Source organism: Carcharhinus amblyrhynchos, chromosome 11, assembly GCF_965287045.1.
Source record: "Carcharhinus amblyrhynchos chromosome 11, sCarAmb.v2.hapA, whole genome shotgun sequence".
In the NCBI taxonomy this organism is placed as follows: Eukaryota; Metazoa; Chordata; class Chondrichthyes; order Carcharhiniformes; family Carcharhinidae; genus Carcharhinus; species Carcharhinus amblyrhynchos.
The window spans coordinates 41,033,461-41,052,297 of record NC_137334.1 but is presented as its reverse complement, the minus strand read 5'-3'; the positions used below and the strand labels follow the sequence as shown (position 1 = coordinate 41,052,297).

The 18,837-nt window shown below is 41.3% G+C and overlaps 1 protein-coding gene across 1 annotated transcript in view; it reads right to left on the bottom strand.

Annotated features, from left to right (window-relative positions):
• The window catches only part of ttn.2 (titin, tandem duplicate 2), a 324,032-nt gene that overhangs the window by 68,630 nt on the left and 236,565 nt on the right, over positions 1-18,837 (bottom strand). The window contains exons 208-233 of the mRNA XM_080198903.1: positions 18,486-18,785; positions 18,066-18,374; positions 17,751-17,941; positions 17,216-17,645; positions 16,630-16,938; positions 16,396-16,544; positions 12,687-12,719; positions 12,453-12,582; positions 12,064-12,363; positions 11,631-11,948; positions 11,239-11,535; positions 10,811-11,110; positions 10,289-10,603; positions 9,680-9,828; positions 8,860-9,010; positions 8,493-8,774; positions 8,100-8,402; positions 7,689-7,991; positions 7,330-7,611; positions 6,949-7,248; positions 4,705-5,007; positions 4,292-4,600; positions 3,900-4,181; positions 3,486-3,785; positions 3,100-3,393; positions 22-2,988 (exon numbers count right to left, since the gene is read on the bottom strand). Of these exons, the coding sequence (XP_080055029.1) occupies positions 22-2,988; positions 3,100-3,393; positions 3,486-3,785; positions 3,900-4,181; positions 4,292-4,600; positions 4,705-5,007; positions 6,949-7,248; positions 7,330-7,611; positions 7,689-7,991; positions 8,100-8,402; positions 8,493-8,774; positions 8,860-9,010; positions 9,680-9,828; positions 10,289-10,603; positions 10,811-11,110; positions 11,239-11,535; positions 11,631-11,948; positions 12,064-12,363; positions 12,453-12,582; positions 12,687-12,719; positions 16,396-16,544; positions 16,630-16,938; positions 17,216-17,645; positions 17,751-17,941; positions 18,066-18,374; positions 18,486-18,785 (9,606 nt within the window). The remainder of the gene's footprint in view (positions 1-21; positions 2,989-3,099; positions 3,394-3,485; positions 3,786-3,899; positions 4,182-4,291; positions 4,601-4,704; positions 5,008-6,948; positions 7,249-7,329; positions 7,612-7,688; positions 7,992-8,099; positions 8,403-8,492; positions 8,775-8,859; positions 9,011-9,679; positions 9,829-10,288; positions 10,604-10,810; positions 11,111-11,238; positions 11,536-11,630; positions 11,949-12,063; positions 12,364-12,452; positions 12,583-12,686; positions 12,720-16,395; positions 16,545-16,629; positions 16,939-17,215; positions 17,646-17,750; positions 17,942-18,065; positions 18,375-18,485; positions 18,786-18,837) is intronic.

The window sequence follows — 18,837 nt, the reverse complement described above, 5'->3', positions numbered from 1 at the left end:
AAAATGTTATAATATAAATACCCATTGGATCCTTTGCTACTGCCGGCTTTGATGGTGGGCTTGGGTCTCCTAATCCAACTTCATTTTCAGCTTTGACACGGAACTGGTATTCACGATCAGGAATCAGATTTGTAACCTTCATGCGTCTCTCTGGAATTGAACTCTTGGTGACTGGAATCCATCTAATAGCTCGTTTCTCTTTCTTCTCCAGTATATATCCTGTGATTGATTTTCCACCATCATCCTCTGGTGCATTCCAAACAACAGTCATTTCTTCCTTGTTAACTTTAGTGACCTCAGGTGCATCTGGAGGACCAGGTCTATTAAACTGTGTCTTAGCTACCATTGGCGTTGTTTCTGTTGGTGGACCTGTGCCTATTTTGTTTTCTGCACGTACCCTGAAGATATATTCGTTTCCTTCAATAAGATGAGTAACATTTGTATATTCGGCAATTATAGAAGAGGAGAATGTGGACCAGACCATTCTCTTGCTTTCACACTTCTCTAGAACATAGTTTTGAATTTCACAGCCACCATCATCTGCTGGTGGGTCCCAGCTGACTCTACACCTATCACTTGCAATGCCAGAGACCTTCAAGTTTCTGACTTCACTTGGTACATCCAAAACATTCACGGTAGCATATGCTGTGAAGCTACCTGCTGAATTAGTTGCAGTGATTACATATTTGCCGCTGTTTTCGCGTTTAGATTTAGTTATAATGAGTTTGGCTGCGTCAGCAGTTGTTTCAATCTTAGCTCGAGGTGATCTGCTAAGATCAACTGCATCTTTGTCCTTTACCCAAACAACTTCTGGTTGAGGCTTGCCTCTGAGAGATGCTTCGATTCTGATGGTGTCACCTGCTCTTACAGTTAACACTCCAGTCAGCTTTAGATCCAAGACTGGTTTCTGTATTTCTGGCTTAACAACAATATAATCTGTCTTCACCCAGTTGCTTTCACCACCTTCATTCTTTGTTTGAACTCTAAACTGATAGGTCTGGTTCTCAATACATCGGTCAGCCATGAAACTAGTGTCTTTAATACTTCCTTTGTGTAATCTTTCCCATTCAGCTGAATCCTTTAACTTTCTTTCAACATGATAAAATAGATTAGGACTACCACCATCATAGTCGGGTCGCCTCCAATTAAGCAGGACAAATGTCTTTCCTATGTCAGCAACGTGGAAGTTTTCAGGTTCTCCAGGTCTTTCAATGGGATCTATGGCTAAAATTGGTGTTTTGGTTTCAATGGTTGGACCTAGTCCTACTTTGTTTTCTGCACACACGCGGAAGAAATATTCATGATTTGTTGTAAGTGGAACTTTGACCACACGTTTAGTTAAATCAGATGAGATCACAGACCACCCTCTCTGGCTGGGTTGACGGTTTTCTGCTATGTAGTTAGTAATTTCTGAGCCTCCATTATCATCTGGATTTTCCCAGGCAAGCATACAGGAATCTTTAGTGACATAGCTGACCTTGATGTTCTTACAAGGGCCTGGTCTATCAAGTACATTGACGACAACAGCAGCTTGGGCATGTCCACTACTATTTTTCGCAACAACAATATATTTACCATGGTCAGCTCTGGTTGCCTCTTTAATCAAGAGCTGTATAACAGGGTAGTCATTATTCATCTTTACACGTTTGTCATCAGAAAGCATTTTGCCTTCTTTTGACCATGTGATTTCTGGATCCGGTCTGCCTTTAACACGGCCAGCTATGTTAATTGTTTGTCCCACACGAACTGTGACCAGCTCACGACAAACAATATCAAGTTCTAGCTCTGGAGGATGAAGGATGTCCTTTGTAATTACAGATTCTGGTAGTTCTCTTGGTTCACCTTCACCGACAATATTGGCAGCCTTTATACGGAATCGATATTCATTACCTTCGATAAGACCAGGTACTCTAAAAGCACATTGTTCGATTAAGTTATCCTTATTAATTCTATCCCACTGTGTAGTACTTGCCTTCTGACACTCTACAACATATCCTAAAATTGGGCTACCCCCATCCTTGTTGGGCTTTGTCCAGACTAAGTCAACAGATTCTCTTGTCTTGTCTTTCAGTTTAGGATTGATTGGTGGTCCCGGTGGTCTAATAGGACGCTTTGCTGAGACAGGATCGGAGATTGGTGATGGTTTACTTAGACCAGCAATATTTTCAGCAAATATTCTGAATTCATACACATTTCCTTCAAAAAGTCCAACCGTTCTCATTTTTAGATCTAATACTGGCGTCTTATTCACTCGAATCCATTTACCAGTTGTTTCTCTGCGTTCCATAATGTAACCAATAATTGGGCTGCCACCATCATACTTTGGTATGCCCCAAGAAACTGTTACAGCGTTTTCTGTGATATCATAAACAGTTGGTTTTGTGGGTGGGCCTGGAACATCAAACATGTACTTGGCAACAGTGGGTTTAGACTCGAGTGGTTCACCAATGCCAATTTTGTTTTCTGCTCGAACACGCATAATGTATTCACATCCTTTCTGAAGACGAGGAATTTTAACTTGAGTGCTTGTGCTTCCAGAGCTAACAACACCCCAGGTTTCCTTTCTGGTTTCTCGTTTCTCAACAATGTAATTGGTGATGGGGCTTCCACCATCATCCTTAGGTGGGCGCCAAGAGATAATCATGTGCTGTGGTGTTACTTCAAGGATATTGATTGGGCCAACAGGTGGACCAGGAACATCCAGGACTGTTAAATGTAGACCCACTGTCTTGCTGCCAACTGGATTGGAAACAGTAAGTATATATTCACCAGTATGTTTTCTGGTACAATCCTTAATAGTGAGTACAGTTGAATAGTTGTCAGTATCGATTTTGTAATTGCCTTCTGATTTAATCTCAGTACTGTCAGTGACCCACTTCGCTGAAGGAGGAGGAATACCCCTCATCAAAGCAGGAAGTCTGACTGTGCTTCCAGCCTTTACAACAAGACCTTCAATCAGCTTCACATCTATATCCACTGATGGGGATACTATAAAACAAAAGCATATAGGAAACCAATGAGTATTATGAAAAATGAGTTGCAGATTGAATGCAATGGAAAACACAAAGCAAATGATCTGAGTCAAGGTAACTAACTAACCTAATTTCTCCTGGCAGAGGATAGGTACAGTTGTATCTGGCCGACCAAGCCCAGCTGCATTTTGAGCTTTAACACGGAACTTGTATGTCTTTCCTTGTTGTAAACCAGTTACGACACATTCTGGTATGCTAACAGTCTTGAATTTAATCCAATCTTGCGCTCCATCCTCCTGGTATTCAACTAAAAATCCTGTGACTTCAGAACCTCCATCACGATCTGGGTAATTCCAAAGAAGAGACACTTCTGTCTTGTCCACATCAACATGGTGTAAGTTCTTCGGTGGGCCAGGTGGAGCTACCAAAGAAAAGATAACATGATAATTTAGCTGTTGTGAACAGGGACGGAAGCTGTGAGTGAAATGTTAATTTTGACAAATGAGAACTTACATATTGGATCAATTGCCTTTATAGGTTTCGTTGATTCAATGAAGCTACTTCTACCGTATTGATTTTCAGCAGCCACTCGGAACAAATACTGAATGCCTTCCATTAAGTACCTAGCCATAACACTGTGCTTTTTGGTTGTGGATGAGACAGGGACCCACTGAGGAGCTGCAACATCCCTTTTCTCAATTACGTAGTTGGAGATAACAGCACCACCATTGTCTTCTGGTTCTTTCCATGTCAGGTAGCATGAATCTCTTCTAACTTCACTGATATTCAGGTTACGTGGTGGACCAGGCTTATCTGAAAATAATTAATGTATTCTTAATATTGTAATTACGTGAAAAAAGACAAATAGATGAAAACTGAATTAAATACACAGATTGTTCCTAGGATCTTTATGCTCTGCTATATTACCTAATACTGTAACTACACATGTAGCACTCTTGCTTCCTGCTTCATTTTCTGCAGTGAGTGTGTAATTTCCACTGTCAGCTCTAACAGTATTACGGATTTCAAGCTTGCTCCTAACAGGAGTAATTTCAATATCAGCTTTCATCGGTACTTCCAAGTCATTCTTTTTCCATGTGATCTTTGGGAATGGCATTCCCTTTATGTTTGCACTGAGGGTTAAAGTAGCTCCTGCTTTTAGGTTCACATTTCGAGTCATGTTAGCATCCACAAACAATTCAGGTGCCTCTGTAAAAGAAAGAAAATTTGAGTGAACAGAATCAACTGCACAAAACAGAATTAAGAGTAAAATTCTTCATTGTGGGATGATCCACACTGTATTCCTATAACACACTCACCAAGCCTGTCTTTTGCTTCAACTGGATCGCGGACATAAGCTGGATCCGACGTACCAGCCTGGTTGACTGCCATCACCCGGAATTTGTACATATCACCTTCAGTCAGACCCGCCACCCGCAAATGAGTGTCAGGGCAGGAATCTGGCGTTTGATTCGCTTTCTTCCAATCTTCATCACCAACTTTTTGATACTCCACTAAGTAACCTAATATTTTCCCTTTTCCATCATGGCGTGGTGGTAGCCAAGATAAATCAACAGTAGATTTGGTTTTGTCCACTGCTTCGGGGTTAATGGGTGGGCTTGGTTTGACTGAACAAGAAGTTAAAAACATGGTCAATGTAAATCAGAACACATACATTACAAAGAGTTATTTTAAAGAAAAAAAGAAATTGGGTGCATATATTTTGACATACCAATTGGATCTTTTGCAAAGACGGGGTTGGATGGTGGACTAGGATCACCAACTCCTATTTCATTTTCTGCTGAAACGCGGAATTCATATTCACAGCCTTCAAGCAGGTCAGTTACTTTGAACTGAGTGTCTGGATAAATTGGTTCCTTGGATACTCTTGCCCAGCGATTGGACATGGTTTCTTTCTTTTCCACAATATATCTGGTGATAGGTTTTCCACCGTCACGTGGTCTATTCCAAACCACCACAACAGAATCCTTAGTCACATCTTTTATAGTTGGTTGTTCTGGCGCTTCAGGGACCCCTTTAGAGAAAATAGTGAAAACGGTTTGAGAAAAATAAAAACAAAGATTTCTCCCTCACTACTAATGTTTTACAAACTTGTGGATAAATAGGAAAGAGACACCTTTGTTGTGTGCAACACTTATAACTAAAATGATTTTAATATCAAAACCACAAAGTATTTAATACAATATTGAATATGAGATCAGAATTCTACCTTCCTTTAGCTGGACCCAGTTAGGAGAAAACAAGACTGTTAGAGTCCAATTTTACCATTTTCATTCTAAGTGTTGAATCTGGGTGCAATGCAGATCTGACTTGGAGATCTGTTTTCAGGCGCACCCATATGCACTCAGCCTAAAAAAAAATCGCGGGTCTGATTCACGCTGTGGGCAGGGCTTAGCACGGCCAAAATGACTGGAGCTCTGAACTGCACATGCGCAGTTAGAAAAAAATTTGAAGAAGAGCGCCCGTGTCAGATTGCTGCCAGGCCACAGAAAGCGGAGAAAACGGCTCGGGAGCGAAAAGTGGCAGTGATGGCATCACTATCCCCCTTATCCACCCAACCCCTCCACTCCCCAGACTGATCACGATCCCACCAATCACCCACAGAGTGGCAGCGGACCCCCCCTCCATCAGAAATCCATCTGGCCTCCCCACCCCAGAAGAGATACATCTTACCTGCCTCCCTCCTTCCCCCCCCCCAAGAATGGTCTGGCCTCACTCTACCCCCACCCGAGAATGATCTGGCCTCACTACCCCCACCGCCACCCCCACCCCCCTCCCCCTCAAAAGGAACATCTGACCCACCTCCTCCTCCCTCCCCCCCCAGAGAAATGACCTGGCTTCATTCTGCTCCCCCGCCCCCAGAGGAACAAGTGACCCACCTCCTCCTCCCTCCAACCAGACCCCCCCACCCCCCACCCCAGACAATGATCAGGCCTCCCTCCACCCCCCTCCTCCCCACCAGATACATCTGACTCGCCTCCTCCTGCCCCCACCCCTTCCCTCCCCAAACCAGACAATGATCGTCCCTCCCCAACCCCCTACCTGACAATGATCGGTCCTCCCCCCACCCGATAATGATCGGTCCTCCCCACACCCGCCACCCAACAATCATCAGCCCTTCCCAGCCACCCCCCCCACCCGACAATGATTGGCCCTCCCCGAGCCCCTACCCAACAATGATCGACCCCCCACCTGACAATGATTGGGCCTTCTATCTCCCCACCAGGCAAGATTGGCTCTCCCCACACCCCCAATAGACACAACGATTGACCAGCTGTCCCCACCCCCCCACCCCCCACCCCACCCCGCCACCAGACAACGATCAGCCCTACCCCTCCTTAATCAGACAATGATCTGGCCTTCCTTCCCCCTACAACCAGACAACAATCTTGCACCCCCCCCACCACACCAGACAAGACTGGCCCTCCCCCTCACCCAACCAGATATCAATCTGGCTTCACTCTCCCACCCCCCCCAACCCCGCACCCCCCCAGAATATGATTTGACCTCCCCCCGACCACCGGTCTGACTCAGAGAACCACTGGAAGCTCTGAACTCGCTTCTTCAGCAGCTGGAGCACCCGACTGAGACTTTTATTCAGTATATTCATTTCGGCGTGATTCCGGATCGGCGAGTGTGGTGGTAAAGAGGGAAATGCTGGTAAAGTTGGGAGGGCATTAATTCAATTTAAATACATGCAAATGCATTTAAATTGCCATTGTGCCTGTTTTGGGCGTGAATCGGATCGCAGCCATTCCAGGGTGTCGGTAAAGTGGGTATCTGTGTGGGCGCGGGTGCAGATCGCATTGATGGCCTCAGACCCGACTTTACCATATTTTCACGCCTGAAAACGGACGCGAGGCAATGAGAAAATAAGGCCCTTAATTTGCTTTATTGAGCATTTGTTTGTTTTTTTTGTTTCACTTAATATATTAATGAGAAGTCCAGTACTTACTAAAACGATCTTTGGCTTTCATTTCTTCTGAAAGCAATGGATCACTGATTCCATACATGTTTTCAGCATAGATGCGGATAATATACTCTCTGCCCTCAATTAATTTTGGAACTTTGCAAGTTGTTTTAGTAGTTGAAGAAGTAACAGGCATCCAAAGTTCTCGGTTTGTATCTCTTTTCTCAACAATATAATTAGTGATCATACTGCCTCCGTCATCAAGTGGCGGTTTCCAGGAAACAACCATGTGATCTTTATGAACTTCATGGAACACAACTGGGCCAACTGGAGGTAGTGGACGATCTGAAAAAAAAAAGTTGGTTTCAATTCTGTTTCCTGCTTATAAGATTTTAAATGGAAAAAGAAGAAAAATAACTAACTTACCAACAACAGTCACTTGACAGAGACCCTTTCGTACCCCTGTGCTGTTCTCCACAACCACACAGTATTTACCAGAGTCATCACGAACACCTTTCAGGATTCCCAGACACAGTTTTGACGGTGTAGTGTTTATCTTTAAGCGTTTGGTTTCTTCAACTACATCATCATCCTTCAGCCAAGAAACCTTTGGAGCAGGTTTCCCTTTGTATGTTCCAGTCAGGCTGAAAGATTCACCAACGCGCACAACAAATTTGTCGCGGAAATCCAAGTCAAGTGTCGGTGGTTCTAAAGATAATAATACAATTATTGCCTTTCCAGAAGAAAAGCGATATTTCCTAAAACATTTTTGAAAGAAGTCTTACCAAGTTGATCCTTGCAGGTGATTGGTTTTGTGCAGAATGATGGTTTGCCCTGTCCAACTTCATTCACTGCACTGACACGGTACTCGTAAGTGTCACCTTCCTTTAATCCACTATGGTTGTAAACCCGATTTAACAACTTCTCTTTAGTAAGCTTGATGAACTTCTCTTTGCCAATAAGACGGCCCTCAAGAACATACATTGTAATGTCTGAGCCTCCGTCGTATTTAGGAGGGTTCCATTTCAAGCTAACTGATTGCTTCGTGACTGCTGCCACTTCAAGATCTTCAGGGCGTTCAGGGACAGCTGCAAGTTAGGAAGAATATAATAAAATTAATGTATTCAGTGGTTACAATTGATTTCTTTAAGACGCAAAGATGTGAAGAAAAACATGCAACTAGAAGCATTACTTACACATTGGTTCTTTAACCACAATTTCTTGTGCTGTCTGCACCCAGGGGCCCATGCCTATGATATTTTCAGCTGCAATTCTGAAGAAATAACTATTTCCTTGAATTAGATCCTGAACAATAGCATTCTGTCTTGTGACTGTGTATGAGACAGGGGACCAGCCTCGTCGGTCAGCTTCACGTTTTTCAATGATATAATTGGTGACAGTAGATCCACCATCATCATCTGGAAGGAACCAGGTCAATTTGCACGAATCATTTGTCAGGTTTTCACAGCGGAAAGGTTCACCAACTGGCCCAGGAACATCTGCAATTAAAAAATATTAATTGATTTTACTTAAGGTCTTAAGAAAAGTTGACTGCACTAAGTGTAAAATCAAAAAGTAAGAATATTTACCCAAAACATCAACAATAATTGTCTTTCTTCTTTCACCTCCTGCATTCTTTGCGATGAGATTGTACACACCTTGATGCTTTCTCTGACAATTCTTAATGACAAGAGCCGAACTAATAGCTGTGGTTTCAATTTCAGCTTCTCCTGGTATTGGTTTATCATCTCTTTGCCATGTGATCTCTGGAGGTGGTTTACCTGATACGTATGCCAACATGCGAATGACACCACCGGCATGCACTACAATTCTGTCTCTCATGCTGGCATCCAAGCTAATGTCTGGAACGACTAGAGTAAATAAAGACATGATGTAAATTAATATCTTTGTCTAAGTCATACAGAAGAAATGCAACCAAAGTCTTCACTTTTTTACCTGTTCTATCCTTGACTTCAATGACATCAGAAGCCTCTCCTGGTTCACCAACTCCAGCAGCGTTCACTGCCCTTACTCTAAATCTGTACAGTCCTCCTTCCTTCAGATCTGGTACAACAAACTTTGTGCCTCTAATTTCTTTGTCTTTTACCTATGAATAAACGGCACAAAAGGCAAAAATATTAGCCAAGATTGAGCAACAGAAATTGGAACAAGAAAACTCTGATACCAGATTTCTGGCCTTTTCATACTGCCTGAAAATTTCTGCTTTGCTTGGAAGGTGAAGTAAGTCCTGTGCCTACAATACTTGGACTAGCATGTACATTGCCAGTTCTTCTGGAAATGAAGTACATTTCAAACATGACAATCTCAAATTTCTCTCATTGCTTTGAAAAAGGGGAACCAAATTCAGCGGTAGCTGGATTTTGAGTTTGGGTCTTCTCATATGGGAGGGTTTGACAGAGGCATGTGACAAAGGCAGGCCAAAAGAAAGGTGACAGGCCTTTAGGTTGCTGGGGCCTTCAGGAGCTGTTCTTTAACAAAAGCCAGTGGAATTTGAGGGCTAATGGAGCAGGAGTGCCACTGTAGGTCTGAGTGACTTCATCTGCACTTTTGTTTCACCCTCACTGTATGGCCCTGCCAAGGGAAGAAGCTGCAGTGGGATCCATTTAATGACTTGGCCCAGCATATTTGGGCACAGTCCCAGCAGACTGCACTTCAATTTTGCTCTGTCTATCCTGAACTTGGTAAAGGCATAGGACAGGAACTAGAAAATCAGTCCTATACTTAACATGTACCAAACCATTACTGATTAATTTACCTTTTCCCATTCTTCTTTTCCTTCCTCCTTAAATTCAACAAAATATCCAGTAATCCTGGATCCACCATCTTTTGTTGGTGGAGCCCATTCAAGATCTACAGTTGACCTAGTCCAGTCTGTTACCTTAGGGAATGGAGGACCAGGTGGCGCTGTTTAGAAAGAAAAAAGGAAAATTCAGAACAAGCTATCACCAACATCTTGTTAATCTAGATGCATCATAAAACACAAGTTTTAAAACTGAGAATGAGTAGTTCCTCATAGAATGTAGTAATTAGATTTCTTTGCTGACTCACTTTAAAGTTTATTTATTAGTCACAAGTAGGCTTTACATTAACACTGCAATGAAGTTACAGTGAAATTCCCTTAGTTGCCATACTCTGGTGCCTGTTCGGTTCAATGCACATAACCTGTTTGTTGCTTCTGTTACTTTATACTAATAAAGATATTGTTTGCAATATTACATTGCTTTACTTATGGGTAGTCAATAGTGTTAGAAGTTAGTATATTTGGTCCCAAGGAATGTGAAAATAGTTATACTGGTTTGTTGTTGTTCGCAGATGTTTCTCACACATAAAAGTTTGAAAACTCCAAGCAAAAATGTATACCTACCAATGGGATCTCTTGCTACCATTGGGTCAGAAGGCACGCTTGGGGGTCCAATGCCTGCTGCATTGATGGCAAACACACGGAATTGATAATATGAGCCTTCAATAAGACCAGCTACTTGATGGGATACTCCAAGTGGCATAATCCTAATTGGATCACGATTTACTCTATTCCATCTCTTTCCAGTAGTCTCTTTACGCTCTAACCAGTAGCCAGTTACTGGAGAACCACCATCATATTCTGGCTCTTCCCAATTGACAACCATTGAATCACGAGTCACACTACCGATAGTTGGTTTGTCACAAGCTCCAGGTACAGCTTTAAAACAAAATATATATTTCATTAGTATTTTCTAAATCTACAAAAGAAGGTAACCTAATTATATTCTGACAGTCACTTTGAAATTACAGGTAGAACGTTTAAATATCAGGTGTAAGATCATATAGAATTGGACAGCACGGATTCATAAGATCAGAAATAACAAATTATGGAATAGCAGGAGGAATTGTATATTTCAATACTTACTAAACAGATTCCTTGCTGTCTCTGGTTCACTGTCAAGAGGTGCCCCAACACCATATTTATTCTGAGCCATGATGCGGAATACATATTCATGTCCTTCCAACAACTTGGGCACTGTGCAAATGCACTCTTTAACATCATTGGAAACTTGAATCCAAGTCCTCCTACTCGCTTCTTTCTTTTCAACAACATAGTTAGTGATCTTGGCACCACCATCATCTTTTGGAGGGAGCCATGATATAGTCATCTGTTCAGCACTAATTTCTTCAAACTTAATAGGACCAACTGGAGGACCCGGGGGACCTAAGTATTAAAACAAGTCAAAATATAAATATTTTCCGTTGCACTCACTATAGCAAGTGACAGGATTGCAATTATAATTGCATTGCCAAAATTAGGAATTTAATGAGATAGCTAATAAAAATAATTACCAAGAACATTGAGCCTCATTTCCTTAGAAGCGGTTCCCAAATTGTTTGTCGCAGTGAGGGTGTAAAGACCGGTGTCTTTTCGGAGGGACTGGTGAATTAGTAAAGTGCACCCATCCTCAGTCACAATTTTGTTGACGTGTTGATCATATTCTACTTTAGATTTTTCCTCTGGTTTATGAGCAGGTGCTTTATACCATGTCAAAGTTGGGAATGGTGTGCCCTTAACTTTGGCTATAATGCTGATATCTGTATTTTGTTCTGCCTCCAAAAATTCTTGAAGTTCAATTTCAGGTGCACCTGGGCATGCGAAAATTTAGTACATTTCAATTAGGTTTAAATTTGATATGTTCAATTGTTACATTGTGTTATGCCATAATTGTGTCAACACTTACATGTTTGATCTTTCACAGTGACGGGTCCAACAGAGTTACATGGTTTACTCACACCAGCTTCATTTACAGCTTTCACACGGAATTCATATTGTGCACCCTCAATAAGATCTTCTACGGTAAATTTGGTTTCTTCCACATCACGTCTATTGCATTGCTTCCAAGTTTCCTTCTTTTGGCCAGTTGGATCCACGAGAAGACTTTCAATAATGTAATGTGATACTGGAGCCCCGCCATCTTTCTTTGGTGGCTTCCAAGTAAGTGAAACAGAATTCTTAGTAACCAAACCAACTCGGAGTTTTGTTGGAGGCTCAGGAGCATCTGAAATATAAAAGTAGTCATCAAAAAAAGTTGCGATCAAGAAGCATCTTCACTGAAATAAATAATACTGATCTCTGAACTAGATAGGTATACGCTTTTAAAACTATAAACTTACGAATTGGATCTCTAGCTTTGGTCCTCTGAATGGTTTCTACTGGCGGACCAACACCAAATCGGTTTTCTGCCCGGATGCGGAAGAAGTACTCTTGCCCTTCAATAAGATCAGGCACAACAAATGTTGTGCCTGCACAGGCAGCGTTCGCTTTTACCCAAGCCTTTCCTTCTACAGTCTTTTTCTCCACAACATAACTTTTAATTCTATCTCCACCATCATTGTCTGGGGGCTTCCATGAGAGTCTGCAGGAACTCCTTGTGATGTCACTTACTTTGAGGTCTTTTGGTGGTCCTGGCATATCTGTAACCAAAAATAATTCATTTAATAATCACATTAAACTACTACAATTCATTCTTTATCAAATACAATCAAATAAAATGATTACATACCAAGAACATTTACTCTGACATTTAATGTTTTTTGTCCAGCTTTGTTTTTCACAGTAATACTATATCGACCAGAATGACCTCTATTACATTCTGGAATAATCACAGTTGACTTATTTTTGATGCTTTCAACCTATTAAAGACAAGAAGATTAATAATTAAGCAGCATGTAATATTCAAATTCCATTTTTAGATTCCAAAATGATACTTTAAAATAATCATTAACCATATTATTACCTGGGCATCAGCTGGGAGATTATGTCCTTCCTCCTACACAAAACAGTAAAACATCAAATGTTACAAAATCTGTCTAATCCTTATTTAGGAAAAACTATGATCATTGATATTTTATTTGTTCAAGTTAAACTTTCCCCCCAACTATTTTGTTCATGATGCCATACTGGATGAGTCCACACATCAATTTCAGCCTGGGCTTGTATATTGGTTCCATTCATTTTTACTCAACTTAAAATCAACTTCATACATGAAAATAACTTATCTGGCCAAAAACGCAAATGCTGCCAGTTGGAGATGATAATTTGGAGGGATCATTGTTTGTGGAAGACATTGAGGATTTAAAAAATGAAAACTAACTTACAAATCACAGAATTGTTACAATGAGGAAGGAGACCATTACATAAGAACATAAGAAATAGGAGCAGGAGTAGGCCATCTAGCCCTTCGAGCCTGCCCCGCCATTCAATAAGATCATGGCTGATCTGTCGTGGCTCAGTTACGCATTCCCGCCCTCTCCCAATAACCCTTAATCCCCTCGCTTATCAAAAACCCTTCAACCCGTGTCTTAAAAATATTGAGCGAGGCAGCCTCCACCACTTCAACGGGCAGAGAAGTCCAGAGATTCACCACCCTTTGAGTGAAGAAGTTCCTCCTCAACTCCATTCTAAACCACCCCCCCCCCCCCCCCCCCCCCCGCTTTATCTTGAGGCTGTGCCCCCTAGTCCTACTGTCCTTTCTGAGCGGGAAGAGTCTCTCCACCTCTATCCTATCCATCCCATTCATCATCTTATATGTCTCAATGAGATCTCCCCTCATTCTTCTAAACTCTAACGAGTACAAGCCTAGTTTATTCAGCCTCTCCTCATAGCTCAACCCCCTCAGCTCCGGTATCAGTCTAGTAAACCTCCTCTGCACTCCCTCCAAGGCCAAAATATCCTTGCGTAAGTGCAGCGACCAAAACTGCACACAGTACTCCAGCTGCGGCCTCACCAATGCCCTATACAGCTGCAGCAAGACCTCCCTACTTTTATATTCAATCCCCCTCGCTATGAAGGCCAGCATCCCATTAGCCTTCCTGACCACCTGCTGCACCTGCAGGCTGGGTTTTTGTGACTCATGCACAAGGACCCCGAGGTCCCTCTGCACCGTTGCATGCTGCAGTTTTTCGCCACATAAGTAATAGTCCTTCCTACCATTATTCCTACCAAAGTGGACCACCTTGCACTTGCCAACATTAAATTCCATTTGCCAGTTCCTGGCCCATTCGCCCAGCCTATCTAGATCCTTCTGCAGACTCTCCACACCCTCCGCGCAATTTGCCTTTCCACCAATCTTGGTGTCATCAGCAAATTTCAACACCATACACTCAGTTCCCTCCTCCAGATGGTACACTCATGGTGTTTACACCAACTCTCCAAATCAGCAATTCACTGAATGTCATTCTCCTGTCTTTCCTGTAACCCTGCACATTCATCCTTTTCAGATAACAGTTTAATGCCTCTTTGAAATCTTTAATTGAATCACCCACATGCCATGGTCCCTGCTCTTGCAAGCTGCATTAAAATCCCCACCAAAGTCTTTCTTTGGAAGAAGGAAGATTGCAAATGGGACAACAGGCCAGAGAGAGAGACTACTGGGTTGTTAAACGGTGAAGGCGTTGGTGTTGAAAGTAGACAGGAGAAAGTGGTGTCTCTATTGGAGGTTAGGAGGCCTTCTTGGTCTACCTTCTGAATATGTGGCCATGGATGTCAATTCCCAGAGTCTGTCTGACAACCCGGCTCAGTGCCACAAAAAGTTCAATGATTTTACGCAGGTGGTTAAGGTCAGCAAATGCATCTTCACATTAAATCCTTATCCATTGTACTAGCAACTTCTCATGCTGCTCAATGTTTCACAGGCTTCTCACTGACCCATTGGGACACGTACCTAACATTTAGATGCTCCAAATCCTCCCTCACACACTGACCAATACAGCCAACCCCATACCCACGCCTCATAGCTTCCATATACTTCCAGATATTCACCGCAGGCACATCACCCAAACGTAATGCAATACAATTGTTGACATTTTCCCCTTTGTTTTGTACATGATTGCACATGAACACCAAAAGAAGAAGTGAACTATCAGGCACATCTGCATTTCAGAGTCCTTTGTTGGAGATAATTCTCTGTATAATCGGGCCAACAATCATAGAAATCATTTCATCTGGTATCACCTTAAATAACTGGAGTAATATCCCTCAATTTCTGCCAATTGTGAATGCACTTAATCACCTCTGATACCTGAAATCTTTCAAAATTAGGAATTTTCATTTGAATTATGTATGCTAATTTGTACATTTCAATTAACTTTAAATCTGACATGTTCAATTGTTACATTGAAAACCTTTAGTTAACTTTCCACTTGACTTCCAAAATTAGTATATGGAGTAATTAGAATAGCTCTTGCAGTAGTTTACAGTGTGAGCAGAACCAAAAATATGGGGAGCAGTGTTGTATGCAAGATAGTATCATATTCTAATATTTGATATATGTAACATAATGTATTGTTGCATTTCTGTGAACCAATATCTGATACTATATTAGTGGTAATTAGTGACAAAAACAGCCATTAGAAAGGTATCTACTTAGACCCGGTCAGTCTGCAACTGTATAACTGAGATGGATAAATGTTGCTCAATGAACTTTGGGGTACATGTGGAGATCAGGATGTTCTTTCAGGGAGAAGAACTGAGCTGGGAGGCTCATAGATGGAGTCTGTCTAATTTTTCTCCTTTAATTTAATTGGAAGAAAAATTAAGGTAAACTGCATTACACATATTTGCCTTCCTGCACCTGGGATGGTTCACAACTTGGTGGTACCGATGAAATCTACCCTAAGGATATTCTTTACTGGTCACCCAAGGTTTTGTATGAATTGGCACAATTCTTCATGTTTTGGTACAGAGTTTGTGAACAAAACATTTCCACGGGAAGCATCAGTAGGTCGAGAACCTCTCATGCCACTCATAGCAGTCTTATAAGTGCAAGCCAGATGGAGCAAAAATCAAATCAACTTCACCAGCCTCACAAATAAAAAGACAACAGTTATCAAGGAACACCGAACAGAATTAAACAATTCTTCCATTGTAGCAGTATATTCCTAAAATCATAGAATCCTTACAGTGCAGAAAGAGGCCTTTTGGCCCATATCAATCCTGCACCAACAATTCCACCCAGGCCATAACCCCATGTATTTACCCAGCTAATCCCCCTGACACCAAAGGGCAATTGAGCATGACTAATTAACCTAACCCGCACATTTTTGGACTGTGGGAGGAAACTGGAGCACCCAGAGGAAACCCATATTTGGGGAAAACATGCAAACTCCACACAGTCACCCAAGGCTGGAATTGAACCCGGCTCCTTGGTGCTGTGAGGCAGCAGTGCTAACCACTGTGCCACCATGCCAGCCAATTATTATTTCGTCATACCAGAGCTTTGAAATGCAATTCTCTATTGTAACCTTCTAGAGCACATTCACCAAGTACGATCATCATCAGCCCCACATGTCCAAGGCATTTTAAATTTGGATAGCTTAGAGGGCAATTAGGGATGAGTAATAGCTGCTGGCCCAGCCAGCGATGCCCACATCCAATAAGTAAATTTTTGAAAAAAATTCTTCCTGGAACAGACATACATATCTAAATATAATTAGGATACTTCATACCTTCATCACTGTCTTAGCTAATCCTTCAAACTCCCAAGTAATCTTTGGAGTAGGACGGCCAGTGACAACAGTTGGAATTCTCAAAGGTTTACCAGCATAGCAATTGAGAAAATCTGGTGCACCGACTTCCAATGTAACATCTGGTTCCTCTGTAAATCATGAAGAAAAATATGTTAATCATAACTTACAAAATGTATTCTGATATTCTGAAATTCTAAATGTAGAGGTACATACCTAGAATTTCCTTCATAATTATTTCTGAAGTTGGTAAGCTTGGTTCAGATTCCCCAGCAGCATTAACAGCTTTAATACGGAACCTGTACTTCTTCAGAGCCTTTAGTTTGGGCACCACATATTCACAGTTGGGAACTAATTTATCAGGATCTGATGCTCTTGTCCAATCAGGTGAACCCTCCTCCTGCATCTCAACAATGTAACCTTGAATTGGGCTATGACCATCTTTAGCTGGGCTATTCCATTTAAGCGATATGGTATCCTTGGTTTTGTCAGTGACTTCAGGACAGGATGGAGCACTTGGTGGATCTTCAAAGAAAAACAAAATCATACTTGGGTTGATCTATTTTCTTTAGTATGTTTGAATATGCCTTTGTGCTACTTGCTTGCTTTAAGCAGTGTAGCAAAATGTCAAATATATCTTACCATGTTACAGATTCATCTTGTTTAAATTTATTAAAATATGACCATATTTATTACTGTATATGGATTATTTTAGGATAGTTTTGTTTCAACCAAAGTTTTGATCAACAGCTACTTCTTTAACTGAGACACACAGACACACATATCTCAGAGTGAAACTTACTTTTAGGATCACTTGCCAAAACAGGATCAGAAGGTTCACTTGGAGGTCCAATTCCAGCAGCATTTATTGCCATGACTCTAAACTGATACTCAACATCTTCAATCAAATGAAGGACATTGAAGTTTAGGCCTTTTACAGCTGGTTTTGTCAGAGGAGCTCTGTTGACGCGTGACCAATACACGCCACCGACCTCTCTCTTCTCAATGTAGTAACCTGTGATTGGAGAACCACCATTGTCCATTGGAGGATCCCAAGATACAAGCATCGAGGCTCTTGTAACATCAGACACTTTTGGTTTACTTGGTGGTCCTGGGAGGCCAAATGGATCTTTTATTGTCACTTTATCAGACATACAACCATCACTAATTCCATATTTGTTCTCCGCCCTAACTCTGAACTGATATTCTCCATCTGTAGTTAGTTTCCATACCTAAATAGAAGAAAGCTTTGGTTACACATATAAAATTCACCAAATTCAATTAAGAAGCTTATTAAAATGTTGGTTTAATGCAGTAATATGAAAAAGAAACATTACCCCATATCGTCTTTCAATAATATAGTTTGTGATCTCCTCCCATTCAGATTTCTTCTTGCTTGCATCACGCTTGTCAACAATGTAGTTAGTTATTTCACTACCACCATTGTCCTCAGGGGCATCCCAGGTCAGATGGCAGGATTCTGCTTTGATATCCGAAACTTTAAGGTTTCTTGGTGGTGTAGGTTTATCTAAAGTTAAGAAAAGTGCCAAGTAAATCAATATTTAAACAAAGTAGTACATTTTGGGGAATTTATTATACAAGCTTCATAATATTTTCTCAAGTTCTTTGTTGCAATTGCTTTGCTTTCTCACCTAGAATATTAACATCCACAGACTGGGATGCTGTTCCTAGGCGGTTGGAGGCTGTAATAGTGTAAGTAGCTGTATCCTTTCGATCAGTGGCAGGAATACTAAACTTGGTCAGCGCATTCGTTCTTGATACTACTTTAGTTTCTATCTTCTGTCGGTCAGTTGGTTTCTCTATTACAGTCTCTGCTTTACTCCATTCAATTTTGGGTAAAGGAAGGCCTTCCACTTCAGCTGGAATGTCAATTGGTTCACCAGCTTTCACAGTTATAACGGTTTTCTTACCTTTCAGTTGCAGTCTCACAATTGGCGGCACTGTTAAGCAAATCAAATATGAACAAAAATGTTACAAAAGTATTAAAATTTGGAAGAAAATCATACATGAAAAGGTCAATAGCACAAGACATAACAACTAAATGCACGTACTTTCGTCATCTTGCACAATTACATTAATAGTAATTGATGGTTCACTTTCTCCAATTTCATTGACAGCTCTGACACGGAAATCATACATGTTTAGATCCTCTAGATCTTCAACCACAAAATTTGTATCAGGGCAAGCTATTTGGTTAACTCTCTCAAATTTAGGCTGGTCATGTCTTTTCTTTTCAACGTAGTACCCTAAAACAGGTCGGCCACCATCATTTCTTGGAGGCTTCCACTGAAGTGTGACTGTTGACTTTGTCCTGTCTGTGTATGTAAATTTCTCAGGAGACGTTGGTGGACCTATAATCAAAATACATTTTCAATTCAAACATGTGACATTAATGAACAAAAA